This window comes from Cajanus cajan, chromosome 2 (assembly GCF_000230855.2).
Source record: "Cajanus cajan strain Asha chromosome 2, NIPB_CcT2T_4, whole genome shotgun sequence".
Classification (NCBI taxonomy): domain Eukaryota; kingdom Viridiplantae; phylum Streptophyta; class Magnoliopsida; order Fabales; family Fabaceae; genus Cajanus; species Cajanus cajan.
In genome coordinates, this window is record NC_138518.1 from 62,389,682 (window position 1) to 62,411,620 (window position 21,939).

The 21,939-nt window shown below is 26.5% G+C and overlaps 1 protein-coding gene across 1 annotated transcript; it reads left to right on the forward strand.

Annotated features, from left to right (window-relative positions):
• Positions 1-15,559: 15,559 nt before the first annotated feature.
• LOC109805132 (uncharacterized) lies at positions 15,560-20,644 on the forward strand. The gene is made up of 5 exons (XM_020367119.3): positions 15,560-16,141; positions 18,361-18,410; positions 18,563-18,640; positions 18,904-19,492; positions 19,781-20,644. Exons 1-5 carry the CDS (start codon positions 16,004-16,006, stop codon positions 20,342-20,344), a joined length of 1,419 nt encoding a protein of 472 aa, XP_020222708.1. The 5' UTR covers positions 15,560-16,003; the 3' UTR covers positions 20,345-20,644.
• The last annotated feature ends 1,295 nt before the right edge of the window (positions 20,645-21,939 follow it).

The window sequence follows — 21,939 nt, forward strand, 5'->3', positions numbered from 1 at the left end:
GCTGACCATAGAAGCTCAATAGCTCATAGTATTACATAATTCTATTACTGGGAAAAGTTAACATAATTCTTGGTTTGAAATTCTCATGAAGTCATAATTTTATGCTACAGAACAGTAAATTCTAATTTGTTGATTTCATTCACAAGTAATTCATTATATCGTGGATTTTTCACACCCCGGTTCAAAACAACTGGGTTCAAATAATAAGTTTTGATCACTTCACTAATTTTATTTGGCGGGTGTTGAAGAGTTAACATTATACTTTCTCTTTTATTTATTACAAGTTAAAAAAAATTGATTTTACATGTATTAAGAAAATTATTTATCTACATTAAATTTAACTAATCTTATAATTCTCTTTCCAAATTATTTTTATCATAAAAGTCAAAAGAAATAGTGCAATAAAGAGAGAATATTATTAATAGAATAAAAGTAATTAAAAGTTGTTTATATTTAAAAATAAAGTGTGTATTATAATATAGAACAATAGAAGAATCATTGTCTCAATTATTTTTAAACTTAAAGCATAATATTGGCGTTGATTGCATTGCCAATTAAATTCAGTTATTTCATTTCAATCTAAACAGTAAAGGCATAGTACAGTTTATCTGTTCGAAATGGTTGCGTCAGCAACACCGTAAAGTGTACACTCATGTTAATGTTCATCATAGTCTCTAACATATTTTTTAACTTGTATATAATTTGATTAATTTTTTGTTTCTGGAAAAAAAAAATTTCTATTACAAGTGCTTTTTTATCCAAACAAGTCCTAAGTTCTTTAAGGATGGTTAATTATAGGGATTAAACTTTTTGGCTTTAAGTATGGAAATTTTTTTGCTAGGAGAGACAAAATGCACTATCGATCGGAAGTATTTTAGCACAAACAAATTGTTTCTTTGAAGAAGATGCATATAAATTTTTATTTATATTGTTTATCAAATATTTTATAATATTGTTTAATTGTAAGTTTCATACATAGTTGAAAATAATTTTTTTTTAATTATTTAGCTCTCTTTATCATATTATTTATTATACTTTAATTTTTTTTTTATTTTTCTTTCTCTTTTAACCGCATAAATTATTGTAAAATTTGTTGTGCATGTAACACTGGACTGAAAGAAAAAATATACCTAATTAATCGAAATTATTTTAGATATATTTTTTTAAGTAGCTCTTTTAAAAAGATAATAATTTTATTACATTTAATATGATTAAATGAAAATATATGCATTATTAATATATTTAAATTAACTTTATTTTATTTTTATTTATTCATTGTATTACTTATTTTTTTATTACTATTTTATTGTGTAAAGTATCTATACTAATATCTGTTGGAGAACTCACTTAATCACCTTTAAAGTGTATTTAGGAAAGTTGTGAACATTATATTATTTCAATAATCTATTATATATATAATCAATTATTTTATAATCAAAATAAATTCTTAATCAAATAAATTTGTTGAAAAACGATTTTTAAATATTTAATTTTATTTCAATACTACAACAACAACAACAAATTATATAATAAATAAGCTTTATGACAAAATAAAAATTGTTTTGTTTTAGTTGTCTTAAAGTAAATCGAGCCTATAACCACTTGTTGGTAAGGGTGGAATAGTTGGCCCCAAGATTTAACGCGACTGCATACATAAGGCAGGATTCAAACCCCTGACCTTGCTGAAACATGGATCAACTCCTACCGCTAAACCACATGCTTGGGTTAATATACTACTTATTTAATATCATATTTCTAGTCTCTATTATATATATTATAAAACAAAAAAAATTGTCTTGTCTCAATTTCAAATTAGAGCATGAATTTTAAACAAATATAAATTAAGCATATTTTATTGATAGTCGGTGGAGCATGTCTAATTTATGCATGTGGCATTAGGGTGGGTATATTGACAGAAGTCTGTGGGCCTCCCTACTAAGCCCACGGACCATGTAGTTAATAGGCCTAAAAAAAATTTTATCTACTTAGTTATAGTAAAAATTCGGTCCGATCCATACATCCTACAAATTTCACGGGCTAAATCTGTGAACCTGGCAAACTGATCCGTTTAAGAGTTAAGACTCGAATATATTTGCTTGGTGTATTTGGATATGAGGATTTTTCATTTTTGTTCTTAAAACATTAAGAGGACTTTGATATTTATTTCAACTTTTTCTTTAGTTCGTGTATTTAAACTTTAATTATTAAAAGTATTAAGATTTTAGATTTTTAGTTTAAATGTACAAGCTTAATATCGACTTTTGAGAATTTATTTTTGATTTTAGAAGGCTTGATACATTTATATATATATACACATTTCTCAATTTTGCTACTAGATTCACGAGTTTTTCTGTTTAACTATGAGTTTTGCAAGACAGAAATGGATCAGAAAAAAAAAAAAAAAAAAAAAAAAGACTATCTAGTTCATAGATATGATTTATCCTACCTATTAAAACTATGAATTTCATAAGTTAAGCCTTAAATGAGTTAAACTGACCCATATGTCGTGGTTTGCCTGATTTGCAAGTTCTTATAAAATTTGATGTAATAATCATAGATTTCATGTTAGTATATATATTTTTATATTATTAAACAATTAGAAAATATTGTAACTTTTAAAGTAATTTAAAATTAAATTTTTAGTATTTTTTTATCCATAAGAACTACAGCAGCGTTTAAACCTAAAGCCTTGCAAATTATTATACAATTATTATACAATTTTTATTTTACATGTAGCATCGCTTATAATAAAATACTCAGTTTGGTGTTGTTTATTTCTACACATCGAAGAAAAAGAAAGAGAAAGAGAATCCTAAGATTTGCTTCACATTCTTTTTCATAAACTATTTTGTATTTTAGAGAAATATAAATCAAAGTAAGGTTTTCATATCGTTAACTAATAAAATATTATCTTAAATGTGACTTTTAAAATATTTATTTTTAAAGTTAATAATTTTATTATATATAGTGATCTATGATTTAATAATAGTTTTAAAATTTTATATTGTTAATAAATTTTAATTAAATTGAAAAATATATATTTAGTAAATTTTTTATTGTGTTTTTAAAAATAGAGTTTAATTTATATATTTTAATATAATAAAAAAACTACGTGATTATTTATTAAGAATTTAAGTCATTGCCACATCATACTAATGAACAAAATTGGGTATATGGTAAATTCTTATTAAATATATGCATTATATTCATATAGAATAAATTCTTATAAATATGTTTTAAAATTAATTTTTTGAAAATTAAAAAATAAAAACAAGTTTAAAATATATTTGAAATTCAATGAAGATTATATAGATCACTTTGATAAATGATTGTTGGGATGTAATTAATGTCCCACATCCTTAAAACATAAGGATACATGGGTTTATAAATATATAATTGTCTCCATCAATAAGAAGTTTTTTGATTGATGACTAAAAATAAAATTAAGATAGTTTAGGTCCAAAGTGGATAATATCTTACCAATTAATGTGGAGCTTAGCTATATAAGTATGATGGTTGGCAGGTTTTAGGTTATGTTGTAGTGTGTCTAGTTCACTTGTGTGACTTACTCACTACTCATTGACTTGATGATCCTTAGTGTTAAGTGTAACACCGAATAATATAATATATCCCTTATGTGTTTTTATCACAATTATACATTAATAATATTTTGCATAAAAACAAAGAAGATTTTGTGAACTTATTTACATATAGTTAACTTATAATTACATTACATACTATTAAAATATTTGCAATAACGTACGTAATTATAAACTACTTATTTCTTACATTACTATTATAATATTTACATATAGTTAGCTCATATTTACATTACATGATATTTTTAAAATATTTACAATACATGTCTATTTACATAACATTTTTTTTTCTACTTCTATTATAATATTTACATTAGTGGTGGAAATAAATTTACAATTGGATTAACGTGATTAGCAGGTGGTAAAAAGAAAGTCACTATAATAGGTTCATCTATATTAATGAAAATTTCTTGGTCGGGAAAAAAGACAAATGAAGACAATCCTATGCCTTAAAATGTGACTAAGTTGGAAATAACATCCACACTCTAATTTCCCCCAGGAAAGACTGCAAAGATAACAACTGTAAAGAGACTTGAGATTGCAGGTAAATCCATCTATTTTGTTATATATTTAATTTTAAACAGAGAAAAGTAAGGAGTGAGAACAACTATCAAATAAATACAAATAATTCAATAGAACGTACAAAATTATTTATAATCAACGGTAAATATATAATTATATATACACATACACATACATATATATATATATATATATATATATATATATATATATTAGATATTCATTGTTATAATAAAATTTGAATTATTTTAGTAGTGACTAGTCAAGATAAATGAGCATAATAATATCAACCAACAAAATGATATTTCACATTAAGTTCTTACTTATTTAAATCCCTAAAGTCAAACATCCAACTACTAATTAATTTAAACTTTATTTCTTATGGTCATAAAATAACATTTATCTTTATAATACATAAAAAAAATAACAATAAGATGAGCTTAGAATATTTTAACAAAACTATATTATAGTTAATATTAATATAAAAATAATTAAGCTAAATAAATTTGAATATTTTTCATTATTTAAACTATAATAAAATAAAGTTTACGTAAATAAAGTGTATTAAAAAATATTAATCATGTATGACAGTGATAATCAATATAAAATAATTAAACAACATAAACTAGGAACACTTTAATAATTATTAAGAGTAAAAAAATATCATAGATTAAACAAGTAAGTGAGGTTAAGGATACTTCACTAAGTAAATATACATAAAATATAACATAAATAAATAAATATAATAGTATATAAAATTTTAAAAAGATAAAATTTTCCACCCCTTACCTTAGAATGTAAACTTATTAAGAGTTAACTACGTAAAATTTTTATTTACTATTCTTCTTTAATCCTTTCTTTCTCCTTTTTCGATCTTTCTTTCGTACTCTTTCTTTTGTTTTTCTGCTCACTCCTTTTTCCCACTCTTGGTCACTCCTTGACCTATTTATAGGCAGGTTTTGCATTTTATATATATATTCACGTAACTATTTGATTAATGTGAGATAAGGGTAATCATTAATTTGATAAGATTTTCGTAACTTTCGTACATTGCAGTAGTAGATTCTTATCTACTGCAATTTTTTTTAAAAAAATTTTAAATCCATTCATAATATATTTATATGTATAGAAATTTAATATAATCACTTATATTAAATATTTAAATTTTTTAATAATTTTAAGTATATATATATATTATAATAAAACTATTATTCTAAAAATATATAATAAAATTAAATAAATGTTTTAACTTTAATTTGTTAAAACTATAAAAATCAGAATGTATCAAAATAAGACATTTATATTTATTTATTTTAAATAAAGTAACTAAAAATTAAAAAAAATATTATTTTAAGAATAAGATAATGATAAAAAAAATTCATAATATTATATAGTTGATGATTCGATCAAGTGATTAATGACTGACTCAAATGAGTATTGGCGAATAGAATTGGCATTAGATGGATTCGAAAGTGGGACCCAAAATAATGGAATTGGTAGGAGATTCAAAAGTGAGATCATCCCAGGTGCACAACAATGATATATGCCTTATAGTGTATCTCTTTAGTTCTTAGATTCATCTCATATGTATAATGATACCATACTATGATATAATTTTTTTGGGAGTAAAAAGGTTGGGGGTGATGAAAATACACCTTATGCAATTATAAATATATTGTAGGAGAAGATGTTAATAAACAAGCATCATTGTAAATATATTATGGGAGATGTTGATAATCAAACACCAAATATTGATGTGTTGATAAGGGACATTAATATAAGTATAAGATGAGAAGAGAGGTACACCTAACAATGTATCTTTGCGTATCAAAAACTACAAGATCACTATTTTTCATTTAAGGGTGATGAAGAAATCATTTCATTTGAACTTTTTTTTTTGTCATGATTTTTCCGATACTTCCTTTTTGAAAGGAAGAACGTGAAATTCTGTTTTCTTTCCATAGGGACCATGAGATTGGATATAGTCATAGGAAGAATAGAATATTTGACTAATAATTGAGTATGATAATTAAGTGTTAAAAGTTATGATAGAAATCTTAAAATCTAAAAAATATATTAATGAGATAGAATTATTTGATTTTTCATACTAAATAAAACGATATATAGTTGGCATAAATTAAATGCACAAGCAAAAAATAAATTAGATGTTTTTTTGTTGTTATAGAAAATGGATGTTTATTTAAAGCTAAGTATATGAATGATATAAGTGTGTCACACCATTATCTTATAATTAAAGAATGTGAAATCTGATTAAGCTATTAAAACTTTTAAAGTTTTAAATTGTTTGTTTGATAGAGTCTCATTTATCACATATTTAGTAGAAAAATCTTGGATTAAGATTGACATACAACACTAATGAGCTTGTGTTTTCAATGAAAATTTAAGAAATGAAAAATTAAAGTTCATTAATATTGAGTGGATTTTTTTTATTGACTAAACACATGATTTCTAATTTGGCAGACAAATTAATGTCCTAAAAAAGAAGGAGAAGGAAAAAACTATAAATGAATGAAATTATCATAATTTTGTCATTCTTATCCAATTCATTTATGAACATTCATTTAATACTAATATTGTATCTTTTTTAGACTAAGAAACTAAGGTCTATACATAAGTTTTAGTAAATTAAGGAAAATGCTGTATCCTCCGAAAAGAACGCTAAAATTTCATCTGAATGATTAAAATATTATTATTTTTTAATAAAATTATTATAAAATAATTATTTTATAATAATTTTATTAAAAAATAATAATATTTTAATCATTCGGACGAAATTTCGGCTTTCGATTTCGGAGAACGTAGCAATGCTCGTAAATTAATTGAGTTTTTACATAGTCAATATCCATCCATTTGTTAATGCTTTTACAACTGTCTTAGGTTTAATTTTGGAGATTAAAGTCGGAAACAAATGCCCCCTAAAGGAAGATATAGTTCTAATCTCTTAAATCGCATTTTCCTAGTATGAGATAGACCTTGAACTTTTAGTATCAAATTAAAATGAAAGAAAATCTTAGACATTTCTTCGTCTTTAGTGACATGCATAGATGCATTATTTTTAGTGTTTCTCAAGTTATAACTATCAAACCAATAAATTTATTTAATATTTAAATAAAAGAAATAATGTATATGCCTTCAATAAAAACAAAAAAATACATATACATTTATTACTACAATTTTTATATATTATATTATATTATATTATTAATATAAATAATACCAATAATATTATTACTATATTAATATATTATTATTTTATAATATTTTAAAATATATAATTATTGATCAATTTAAATTATATAAATTATAAATTTCATTCATGTATTGAAGAATATATATTTAATATTACTAAATAAAAATAATAATATATATTATTAACATTAATAATATTATTGATAAATAATAATAATAATAATATTGTTATTATTATTAACAATAACAATGACCCTCTTACTCCTTATAATTTATATATATAAAAAAAATCTTACTTTAGTCATTGTGATTAAATTTTGTTAGTAAATCTATGAGATATTATCACACAAAATTTATTACTCTAGCATCTTTGTTGGTGAAATCACATTAAACCCAATTGTCCAACTAATACTGCATAAATATGTAATTTGTCATTACTAGATATGTTATTAGTAACCTAAGAGACTAAAATAAATTTATTTTGAAATTACAAGAACTAAAAAAATTAATTTAAAATTTGTGAGAATAAAAATAAATCTACTCTAAATTTGAGAAATTAAAAAATATTGAAGTTATTATAATTTATACCGTATATTTCCAATTTTATTGGATATTTCCAAAGCTATATCATGACAAAATTAGTTTTATCAAGATATTATTAATGTTAACAATAAATAATATATATATATATATTAACTTTTATTTATATATTTAAAAAATTATTTGTGGTTAAATGTTGTTATCAAAGGTAAAAGTGAGGAGTTTAATTTTCATTTTTCACATTCTCACATTTTTATTTTTATTTTCTTATTTTCATATAATACATCATTGTGTTATGTTAGTGTCAATGTCACTTATTATATAAAGTTTCATGTCATCATGTCAATATCATCTACCAATATCATATAATAGTGAACAAAATACATTTAAGAAAAAAACTTATACAATCAACAAATTAGAAATTAAAATAAGTATGGTTTTTAATATAATTATTTAAAAATTAACAAATTTATCATAAAAAAATTAGCATTTTAACTTTGAATAACAATATAAAATGCATTTATAATGTGTATATGCTTATACTTACTTCACTTATTAACTTATGTTCTGTATCAAATTTTAATGATTCAACTATTGAACTATAAATTCTTAATACATAATTAAGTTTGCAAATCTTAAAAAAAAATTGAAAACTATATAGTACTTCGTCATATAAGTTCTAATTGACATATAAAATATTTTTATGATTATCCGTTAATTTAAATTAATCAAATGTAATATCAAAATAGTTTTCAAATTTTTAAAAAACTTACAAAGTTAATTTATACATTAAGAACTTTTAATTTAATGATTGAATGTTAAAATTTGATATATAACATGAGTTATTAAGTAAAATAAGTCTAGATAAACTTATTCTTAGAATGAGTGAAACATTTCTTCACACACACATATATATACACATGCAGGGACAGATGCACTTGTAAGGTAGTGGGGGCACTTGCTCCCATTACCATTTGATACATACATATTTTTTTATAAAAAAAAATTAAAAATAAAATTTACCGTTTAATAAAATAAAAAATATATTTAAATTATTGTATGTATAAAATATAAATTTGGATGAGTCAGACGAAGCAATCCTAGCAAGGTATTGAATGAGAAAAATATAATACATATTGATAATACATATTGCTATTTCTAACAAATGTGTTAGTGTTTCAGTAAAACACAAATAAACATATGAACAGGTAAAATGAAGCATGTGCAACCTTACCACATTAGAACTAAGACAAAGGGTAAAAGCTATAGGACATCAATTGAAGAGATTAAATAAAGCCAAGCCCAACACAAGAGGGAAAATGATCAAGCCTCAGACGATACAAGACTAAGTCTGATCAAGAGCAAAATGAACGCTCAAACTATACTAGACTACATTAAACGAAAGGTTGAATCAAGACCAAAAAGAATGATCAAGTACTGAACAAACATCAAAATGAAACTCAAAGGTCAAAGATCAAATATCATACGTTGGATAAGGAGGAGACGAAGAAATGGTTCAGAGACGGAAACTCAAGTTTCAGATGCAAACGAAGAGCATGGAAAAGCGTCTAAATTAAGCTAAGTAACAATAAGAAATGGTGCATATCATCTACACACATAAGAAGAAGATACGAAGACAAAATGCCAGAAGAGGTACAGACACATCTAAGTCATGATTAAAGTCAGACATATAAGTAAACAAACTGCATAAAAAACCTCTCGTGGCACAGACCTGGCAAGCAAACATTTAATGCAAGGTCAAATGCATTAAATACAAGATTTACAAAGCACAGAACGAATCAAAACTAGAACATCAGATAACGATTGATCAAGCAGCAAGGCTAAATTTGATCAAAATGCCAGATAAACGTTAAAGTGCTAGTCAAGGCTTACCACAAGTCTAAGTCTTGAAGTATCAAACAAAGGCCAGAACAAGCACCAAAACAAGACTAAATCAAGAACAAGATGAAAGAAGGTTGAACATCAGAAGAAATTCATGAAACCTTCAGATAAAGTCCAACGATCAATTCAGATGAAGAATAGTCGAGGCAAGGCACATCATAAGGATTAGACAATTCAAGACAGATAGCAGATGAAGTAAATGATAGAGGAAACTGAACGTCAACAGATGAATAGATGGAATACGAATATGTGCCAGACGATCATAAAGCCTAATATCAAGACGAAGGTGTGTCAAGGACAACCTACAACAGAAACACAAAAATGTCAAGTGCAAATACTCGAAAACGCAAATTAGACAAAGCATGTTTCAAAAGTCAGAGGAAAATCAATCATGCATCAGACTAAGGACAGCATAGCTTGAAAGATATTCTAGACAAAAACAAAATATGTCCATCTACAATGTTGACCAGACCATAAAAGAAGTCAAAACATCAACGTCAAATACTCAGATAAAGAACAAGACGTGAGACACATGAGATTAACAGACGCAGACGAAGACTGTCATGCCAACACTTAAAGAATCAAGTCTCAAAGGACTACTCAAGCATCGTCTACGATCACATAAGTACTCTTAACGTAATAGCGTGATTAAAGGAAGAAAAGAAGAAGAAGAAACGCACGCAAAAGTAAAAGCATGCATGTGTCAGAAAAAGTACATTACTTTTTCAAAAAATGACAACGCCTTATAGTTACGTGACCGAAAAAGGACAAAAAGGTTCTTAGGTCTCTACTAAATTCAGACACGGCTGCTAACAAGGCAAAGAAAAATATACTCAATGTCCATGAACGGGAAGCAACATTTAATGCAAGGATCTAAGCATTAAATGAGAAGATCAAACTAGTCATAAATGACTATATCTGCTTCAATGGACACTTGCAACGAGAAGATTCTGCAAGATTATATATATCACTACCTTAAACCTTAAAAGGTTGACTTTTCGAATACGAACAAAAGTGATATCAAGCCCATATAGCAACAAAGCCAGAGATAGAGCATATAGAGTCAAATGTACCTTAGTGTATTTCTCTATGTAGACTAAGGAGTTATAAGTGTAACTTAGGAACGTGTACCTTAGGGAGTGTAACAAGTTTATGTATCCTCTCCGTGAGAGTAAACCACACTCAATCGTTGCAAAAACTAAGGATGCAAACCTTAGTGAGTGTATCAACCCGTGTATCCTCTCTATGAGAGTAACCTAATCACTCAAACCAAACTTGCTTAGTTGATATTTGTAAAGTCTGAAGAGGCTAGGGAAAGAATACATGTAAAGTCTGGAGAGGCATGTCAAAGAATACTTACTGCGAGCTAGAAGTGACTGAGTAAAGAATATTAGCGTTGATGAGTGAAGTCAACGGGTCAGGAGTTAGTTGATAATACTCACTGAGAGCCAGAAGTGGCTGAGCAAAGAATACTAGCGTCAGCAAGTGAGGTTGACAAACCAGGAGTGGTTGAGAATACTCTAGCAACCAGAAGTGGTTTAAGAATACTAGTGTCTGCGAGTGAAGCTGATGAGCCAGAAGTGGTTGAGAATACTTGAGACCAGGAGTGGTCGTGACCTGGGTGGTCTATAATACTCACTGCGAGCCTGAAGAAGCGGAACAAACAATACTTATACTTAATTGATTATCTAGTGAAACCCTTCATTTGAAGGAGACTGGATGTAGCTCAGTTTGAGTGAACCAGTGTAAAAATACTTGCAATATTTTTATGTTTCAGTCACACTTTTATTTGATTGATTTAATATACTGAAAACTTCATCTAACGCTTATCGTCTATTAAAACTATCTTCAAACAAAATCCATACTTGTTCAACTGATTATCCTAAAAGAACGGTTTTCGTTTAAGAAGTATTTTCTCTAGGCAGACGATGAAACTCCCAGACGCAAAATGATTGTTATACCAATCCTGGGTAGTTTCTGTTCAGCATCCACTGATATTATTTTACTGGACGAAAGAGAGTCTGTTTGCGAAAAAGTTTTTAAAATTCCTTTGTTCACACACACACATATTCAACCCCTCATTCTATGTGTTTCTCATCTAACTTCAATGTTCATTTATTTGATGTCTGTCAAACTTTCAAAGAAAATTAATTCTTATATGTGATAAAAAAAATACTCCTTAATAATGAATCAATTTTTTTAAAAAAGTTTAATTATAATATATATATATATATATATATATATATATATATATTAATAATGCTCACATATATAATGTAATATATTAAAAAATTATTTTTTGATAAAATAAAATTTACAGCATACATGTTTCCCTTATATACGTTGATTTAAAAAAAATCAAAATAGAAAATATTGAAAGATTTATGTTCTATTTAAAATTTTTATTATAAAATATATTTTAAAATAAATTTTTGTCTAAAACTTCATATTAGATATTAAAAACATGTTTATATCATAAATAATTTGAATTTGAATTTTATAAAATTTAACATATTTATTTTTATATTTTTATTAGTGTTAAATTATTATAAAATATGTCTTTAAGATTGTAGTTATAACCAAACATTTAAAAAATGTTTTTGACAGATAAATAAGTCATACTTAGAATATGTATTTCTAAAAAAGGTTGGGTCCAAATCTACTAATTATAATATAATTTAGTCTGACATAGTTTATTTTCATCTTTAATTGTAATCGTAGATATAAAAGTTTGTAAAAAAATAATTATAATATATATTTATACTTCTAAAAGTTATATGTAAAATTTTTAATACTACAAATATATTAATAAGTGTTACCCACTATCTATAATTTTTGGATCTGTGGCTGTATACATGTATATGTACATGCACAAGTATATATGTATGTCTCAGGCATGAAATAACCTTTTAAAAAAATAATTATTTGATTTTTTAATTTATTTATTTTCATAAAATTAATAAAAAAATTAGACAATTAAATTAAACTAAAATAAATCAAATAAGCATTTTTTAAAGCTATTATGGGAAATGAAATCCTCATCGTGTGATGTCAAAACAAAATGAAATTATGGTAAAACAATTTTCAAATTTTTTTAACTATTATTTGTAACAAAAACTTAAAAAGGTATTTTAACGTAAAAAAAAAGAGAAATATATACCTTTTATTTACTACAACTTTATAATTTTTATAAAAAAAACAATCCATTATTTTTCAAGAGTAATTTTACTAGAGTTTTATTTAAGGATTTACAAAACATTTCATAATAAACATACGATTAAGAACATAACTTATAATAATATATTAAAGTATACAAATGTTTGGACCATTTTATTTTTATCCACTCTCTTCCATTATTATTATTTTTTTTTCTCTATCTCTGTTTTTTATTTAAGTTCTATTTTATTTTATTACTTCTTGTAAATCTTTAATTAATCCCTCATTTCATTATTTTTTGGTTTTTTAAATAATTAGTATTTTATTTTATTTTATTATATACAACTAAAACTTAAAATAAGTCGTATATAAACAAATATTATATTTAAAATTAGAATAAATAGATATTTTTAAATACAAATTATATTTTAAATTTATCATAAATAATTCACATTATAAAATAAGATTATTTTTATTTATTGATAATTTATTTTTAAGATATTAAAATTTAATTAATAAATAATGATAATAAATAAATAAATAACTAAATTAGATATTGAGTTAAAAAAATCTCTAAAAAAAATTTCTCAAATAAAAAAATTCTTAAAAATACTTTTGCACAAGATAATCATTTGTGTTATATATATATATATATATATATATATATATATATATATATATATATATATATATTATCTCTCTTACTGGTCTATAATAAAAGTGATATCTCCTGTTTATACATTTTATATCCAAAATTATTCCTAAAATTTATAACTCTTAAATTACTATTTTTTTCTTCTTTTGTAAATCCTAAGTTACAGACAGTCCATACCTTTCAAATAACTATCTAATTCTATAATTTTAAACAAAAAATTAGAGGTACACGTTTTAAATAATTACCTATTTTTTTGTTTTATTTATTTCTTTTAAATGAGAGAAGCATATAATGCCTGTTTTTCATTAGTGTTGTATAAATATCATTTACTCATGTGCTCCAATACGTGTCATGGAAAAAAATCCTATATGGTGCAAATAAAAAGGGAAATATACTTTAAGGATTTGTTTGGTGTTCAAAATATGATATGATGTTAGAATAAGATATGATAAGAATATGATAAACATTAATCCCAGTAAAGACAATGTACTAAATTAATTAAAAGATATTTGAAACTCAATTAAACTTGAATTAAAATTTGAACTCGATAAATAAATAAATCAAACTTGAATTTAGTATAATTCAATTTATTTGATTCATAATTGACTCGACATATAAATATATATTTTATATAATTGACTTTCTATTTAATTTTAATTTATAAAATTTGAAAGAATTTAGAAAATTCAGTTATAACTCAATATTCATAAAAAAAAATGGACACCTTATAATTTTATGGTTATGAACTATATTTTATGTTATTTTAAGCAAAGTAATAATTTCTATTTATACAGACTTTTGATATAATTATATTTTTTTAGTCATATATTGTGCTTTTATAAAGTTAATATAATAAGTTATGTTTTTTTAATAAATAATTATTTTATCTAAAATTTATTAATAAATTAAAATGTATAGGATTAAAATTTTTGACTCTCGATTCATGTGATTTGAGTTAATAAGTAGCTAATGAGGTTGAATTGAGTCAAATTTAAGTTGAAAAAAATGCTCATTCAAACTTGAGTCAAGTCAAGTTTCAAACTAAGTCAAATATCATTAAGTTATGTCAAATTGAATCGAACTTAGCTCAACTTCACTTATTTTCAGTCCTAATTGATCATATATAATATTTTTTATGAGTGAAAATGGTAGATAAGAGTTAACATAGTAACTACAAGATATATAGTTAATAATATGTTGAGGATCTTCATATTAAGTTTCACTATTCACTTAATGTTTAAACAAAATTCAACGGTGTTTAATTTGGTATATATAGTGTTTGATGTAAACCATGATAACAAATTAGATAACGTTATATATTTTTTTTATAAATTATCCTATCATTTTTTTTGAAGAAAATATTAAATAAAAAGTCAATATATTTAATATTTTGAAAATATAAAACATTTAATATTTATCAAATAAATTTATTATAAGTATTAAATGAATTTGATATTTTGAAAACATTAAATATATTTACTTTTTTATTTAATTTTCTTTATAAATAAAATATAATGTTAGTCATACTTATCAAACAAAAATAATAAAATCAATTAATTATTGGTTTGAGTACTATTAAACTCAATCTATTTAAATAAGATTTTAAATTTAAATCTTGTGTATGAAAAAAACATAGTTGAAAAAGGATATCTCATTAAAATGATTAACAAAATTTTTTGATGAATATTTTGTACTAATAATATAATTAAAAAAATTAAAAATAAATTTAATATATTAAAAACCATAATTACAACAAAGACCACAAATTTGTCATTATTCAATCAAGGAAATTCAAATTTCAGACATCCACACTTCCCTCTGGGCAAAAGCGCGCAATCTCAAGATAAACGGCAAAAATCAATAAAAAATGTGAGAGAAAAAACTAAAATGTTGAGAAGGGTAAAAGGGGTATTTCACAGAAAATTCCCCAAATATATAAGACCGAAAGACGCATAGTTGAGAAATTGAAAATACAAGTCTACACGACATTCCCGATTGTCGTCGTCCGTTGTTGTTGTCTCCTCTCATTTTATTTTATTTGTTTTTGTTTTTGTTTTTCTTTTTGCTTTTTCATTTTACTTCAACTTCCACCTTCTCTCAACCCACCTTCCAAGTTACAAGTCCAACATTTAATTATTTTTATTTTTATTTCTCACAAAACAAACCAAAAACCAAAACCCCAAACACACCTTTGATTTTTTGTATCACTGCTTTCCCTCCTCGCCAAAAGTGCTTTTCTGACACCGCCAAAGATGTTTCCTCGCATTTTGGTTCCATTTCTGTTGTCTGTGTTAGTCGGAGGGAGTAGCGTTTTTTTTTACGAGGGCCGTGTTTGCTAACGTGAGCCGGGAGCGTAGGATTAGGAACTTGAAAAAGTTAGTCGCGTCTGTTTTAATCGGGGGCGTACACGTGTACCGCGATGGGAGTGATAACGTGGAGCACCTGGGAGGAGCTTCTCCTTGGTGGAGCTGTTCTCAGGCACGGAATCCAAGATTGGACCGTCGTCGCGGCGGAACTCAAAACCCGAACCCTTTCGCCATGCAATTTCACACCCGAGGTTTGTTTCTTAAACCATATCCATTTTATTTTTATTTTTATTTAATTAACCTTGTATAATCTTAGGTATCACTTAACTAATTAACACTACATTTTTATTCCTTTTAATTTTATAAATTTTAGTTTTTAATCTTTATAATAATAAAGATACTTAAAAAATAAAAATAATATATGTGAAACGAAAATAAACTTTTTTTAACTGCAAAGTCTAAAATTATAGAGGTAAAAAATAATTAAACCTGTTATATTTTTTTAATTCTCTCTGACATTAAACTATTTATTACGTGTCATTTAGTTTTGCTTCAGTTTTTAAACAGTTACGAGTCATTATAAAGTTCACTAATTGACCTAATTTAATTGCCTCGCAAATGATTATCAATTATACTTTCTGTAAAGTTTGGTTAAATTTAAATAATAATACTATCTGTTGTATATAACGGATTTTTTTATTTCAGCATTTTTAGACATTTATATATTTTTATTATATATTAATTATTTTTTCATGGTATATTTCTCTAGTATGATCCTAAGCGTGTGGTTCAGCAGTAAGGGTTAATCCAACTTTAAATAAAGTTAGGAGTTTGAATCCTGTCTTGTGTATGTAGCCGCGTTAAATCTTGGGGCCAACTATCTCATCCTTTGAGGTGCCTCTAATGTAACAAGGAAATTAATCACTGCTATCAGCGGTAATGTAAATACTCTAGGAACGAACTAAAATTTTTTTTTCTGTAATATGAAATTTAACCAAAAAAAATTGTATAAAAAAAATTAATTATCCATTTTATCAATAATACCTATCGACTTATTTGATAATTATTTTATCTTTATATTTTTAAGATTATTTTAATTTTTTATTATTTATAATTATACATTAGGTAGAAATCTCTATTTATTTTAATTTTAATTTTTTATTATTTTAAACAAAATTTATAGAAAAAAATAAGTGTCACTTTTTCCTTAGTTTAAATAAAATAAAAGGGGTTTATTTTAGTATGCTTTGTAGTCAACGGGGTGTTTGGACTAGGGCCTTATATGTGCGTGTCCGAATTCGAAATCCGCGTTTGTGACGCCAAAGTATTAAGTGAAAGCAAAAATCTGTGGTGTGTGTTGGATTTTGGTAGGAAAAGTAACGTGTTTTGCGTGGCATTCACGTGACAATTGTTTTGTTTGTCATAGGTGCATCCCTTTATCGAATTTGTTACGCTGCTTACATCAATCACCACTTGCATATATTATGGTGATGGAGTTGGCGCAAACCCTATTGCTCAATTTGTTCGGTGACATTAATTGGCATTTCATAATGGCCAAATCTCTCTTTCGTAACTATGCTAACTAGGACCAGCATGCCACATACAAATCCTGAAAAGCGTGCCCATTTTTGCGAAAAATACTCCTATCATAAGTTGCAAATTAAAAGTCATAGATTAGTCTTTTTTATATTTTCACCAAAAAATTTACTCTTTTTATAAGAACAAGTTAAAGGTATCTATTGCATTAATTTATTTTACACATAAATATTTTTAATTAATGTGATTTCTTTTAATTTAACGAATTCTCAGTAAAATTAGTATCACATTAATGTTACATGTAATTTTAAAAAAATTATATAAACTTAGAATAAATTTTACTCTACTCCTATGGGCTGAGTGCTGAGAAAGAGTTATATTTCTTTATTAAACTAAAAAGAAAAATAATCAACTTTTTTTAATTAAGGTGAAATAGATAATTAGATCTTATATTCTTAGATTGAATGTACAAATTCTAAGGTTCAAAATTTCCGTGTCATCTTTGTAATTCCAATGCATAAAGAAGAAAAAAATGTCCTGAGGGTTACGGAATTCTGGTTTATTTAAGTATTAAAAATAATGAAATGAACCATTAGGTGGTTTTGTTGGCTTTAGCATGCGTTGATTCAAGAGTACTACTGGTCCTAGAAGCTGTATAATTAGGGTATGTGATTATAGCTTTTCATTTATTTTCAAATGGGAAGTTTGAATTCGTGGACCCATCTACGTTTAGCTCCTCTTTTGCGCGCCCCCTACCAAATTATGTTGATACTGAGTTTCAATAATTATGATAATAATAATAATAATAATAATAATAATGATTTGGTAGTGGAACTTTATGGGTAATAATATTTTTGGTTGTAAAACTTGCACCTCAAAAATTGAAAAATCATTTGATGAACTTTCATTTTGATAAATATATTTCTCTTTGTAGGTCTGTAAAGCCAAATATGAAGAGTTGCGAGAGCAGTATTCCGGGTGCACGTAAGTATGACTGTTTCTTTTCTCTCTTAATTTGAATTTTCTCAATATGGTAATATATCCATATCTAGCTTTAGATCTTATGAAATGCACTCTGAAAATGACATAGAAGTTGTGTTATATCTCATTGTATTATGGTAACATGACATTCTCAGGGATTTGTTTGAGGAGCTTAGGAAGAAAAGAATGGCAGAGCTTAAGAAAGATTTGGAGCAATCTGAAGGTTTAATTGGGTTAGTTGCATGTCCATATTTCTCTGTATGCTAAGATTTAGTTTGACAGCAAAGTAATATTCTTAAACAAAGCATCAATTTCTTCAAGCTTTTTGTTAGCTGAAATGTCCAAAAAATCTCACAGTTTAGCTTGCACATACTAGTTACTACTTACTACGCTCCAATGGTGAAATTCTGACCACGATAGCTAGTATGGAAATCACTTGTCATAGTTTTGATTACCAGCATTTTGAGTATAGTTGTACTTAATATCTTTGTTTCAGGTCCCTTGAATCGAAGCTTGAATCCCTTGAGGCTGAGGGGAATGAGAAAACCGGTGATTGCCGCGTCAACGATGGTTCAGCTGAACAAGAATTACAAGTTCCATCTCAGAGATTGGATAGAGCCAAATCTTCTGCAAAAGAGGTGTCAAAGGATGCCGGGAGTTTCACACATGAAACTGAGACAAACTGGTCTCATGGCAACCTGGTTCCAACAATGTCTTGTGAAGAAATGGAGACCAAGCCTCAAGTTTCAGGGTCTACCGAGCAGGAGAAAGTTTTGAATGTAGATAAGCCTGCTCACACTGTATATGAAGGACAGGAAGATGGTCTGAAAAAATGGAGTGGGAAGAGAAAGAGGAAGGATTATGGAAGGAATTTTAATGAAGTGAGTGTAAAAGAAAGTGATCTTTCAGCTGATGTGTGTAAAGAAAGTTCTATCAGCAATTGTGGTGAGATTGTCAAACCTTCTGGTATGAATAAGGAGAATGAAAACTTGAAAAAGGATGGAATAATGGATTTGATGGAGATCTTAGATTCTGTTATGGTGGTTAGAGGTTCTTCTGCCTTCTGTCGTAGACTTGATAGCCAGGTATGAGTAACTTAAGAGATCCCATTCTATGGCTTTTAACTTCTCACACCATGTAATGCTTTTAATGATAGATCCACTAGTTCCTTAGATGCACATGCACATGATTTTTATAGACTAATGTATTTGTGGTGTTCGGTATTTTTTTTGTGAGTGCTTGTTATGTAAGAATAGGAGTGGCAGAGAAAAAGAAACATAAAATAGTTATATGCTTAATAAAGTGGAAGATACAAGATGAATAGGCAGTGATATGATTCGATATGAACCATTTTTTTTTTTCGTTTATAACAGAAGCGAGGAAGATACAAGAGAATGATCCGGCAGCACATGGACTTTGACACTATAAGGTCAAGAATAAGCAACCAAACAATCAAGTCAGTGATGGAACTTTTCAGAGACTTACTACTACTGACCAACAATGCCATATCATTCTACTCCAAGATCACTCGTGAGTACAAAACTGCTATACAAATTAGAGACCTTGTCATCAAAGCATCGAGGGAGAAACTCAAGTGTTTGGGCAGCAGTGTCACCCTTGCCAACACCTCTAGCATCAGCATCAGCATCAGCTCCAGCACCAGCACCAGCACATCACCTGTGCATGATCCTTCAGTGAAAGTCAGAAGCATGCGCCCCGGTAACCGCAAGATTGTTGCAAAGGTAGCTGATGGCAAAAGCTCTTCTGAAAGGGTCTCGCTTAGAGCTAAGAATGCTACCAAAGTGAATTCTCCACATTCAGTAGAATCCTTACCTATCAAGAAGGCTTTTGGTAGAACCAAAAAGGTTGGACGTGAAAGTGCAAATCAGAGACGTGCAACACCAAGGAGGGAAAGGAAAAGAGGGAGAGCTAAGTGAGGGTTTGGTTTTCCCTCTTGAAGGTTATCTTTTTACAAAGAGAAATCCCTATTTTTGTTTGCATGCAGAAGGATGAAATTTCATGCACCCTGAAGGTGCTTCAAATATATGATATTAAATAGTTCTAAATTACAGTAACCAATCTAGACAAAATGCCCAACTATAATAGGCACTTCTAGTGAATCTTTTTGTAAGTTGTAAATGCGAATTTTGTTTTTACCAAAAGAGAAGTATACTAATTTAAATAGATAGGAAGTCATAAATTAGCATATTAGCACATCGGGCAATTATTTTACTCCATCTTCATGATTGCTTGTTTGCGTTTCTTTACCATTTCATATGTATTCCACCTTTGTTTAATTTGGTACAAGGGTTCAAAACTCTTTGGCCAAGTATAAGTGAAGTATGTAAGGAAAGAGAAAAAGCATGAAGAAGATTTTTAGGGTTAAAGTACTTATATCTTAAATTATTAATCTAATTACTGAAAATTGTTATTTTCGTATTTGTGTTCTTTAATAATGGATTTAGGTTCAATTGTTTGATTTAGAGTCACACCTTGATGTATTATTTAAATAAAATAGTTTAGTGAAAAAGAGTTATATTAAAAAAATTATTAATCTAGTTGTATTGTATATTAATTAAGCATAATAATCTTAAATTATTGAAAATTTTCTTTTAAATTTTATTTAAAAGTTAATTTTAAGGGATGTAATAACGTGCACGAGTTTTGATCACAAAAATATATTTGAAGATAAATATAATATTTGTGTGACTTATGAGTTATGAGCATAGTTTTAAAAACTGGACCGGTCATCGAACCGGTTAAGGTACTGGGTCAGTGGGTCAAAGGTTGAACCGGTGGGTCACTAGTTGAACCGCATGACTCGATTTTTATTTATTTTTATTAAAAAGTATTCATATTAAATATATTTTATACTTATAAATTTTAATAAATTCATATCTTATTTTAAATTTCAATTTTTCTATCTTATTTAAAATTATTTTTATTTTTATTTTGCAAAAAAATACATAAAAAAATTACATGTTAAACGGTATATTAATACAAATTAAAAATATAAATAATATGTACATATATAATATGCTTGCAATTAATATCAGAAAATAATATATGTAATATTTACATAGATATTGCATCATTAAATATATAATTTAAAATTAATAATATACTATAAAAGTTATTTAAGTTGTATATATTGCAAACAAATATATTAGAACAAGTAGTCATTGTTATATTTAATAAGACTCCTTGCTTTTTCATTAAGAGATTCAATTTTCATTATTATTTTTGTAATTTATGGTCCCTTAAAAAAAAAAAAAAGTGGTTGAACCGGTCTGACCCACCGGTTCACCGGTTGAACCGAAAAATTGATCGGTTCAATCCAGTTTAAAACGGGTCGACTGCATAACCGATCCAACTTCAGATTCGGACCGGTTGGACCAGACCGGTTGGACCACCGGTTCCCGGTCCAACCGGTCCGACCGGCCGGGTCGGTCCGGGTTTTAAAACATTGGTTATGAGCTGGATGTAGCTTTATATGGTTTTCTCTATGCTTCAACCTTTTCTGATCCTTGAA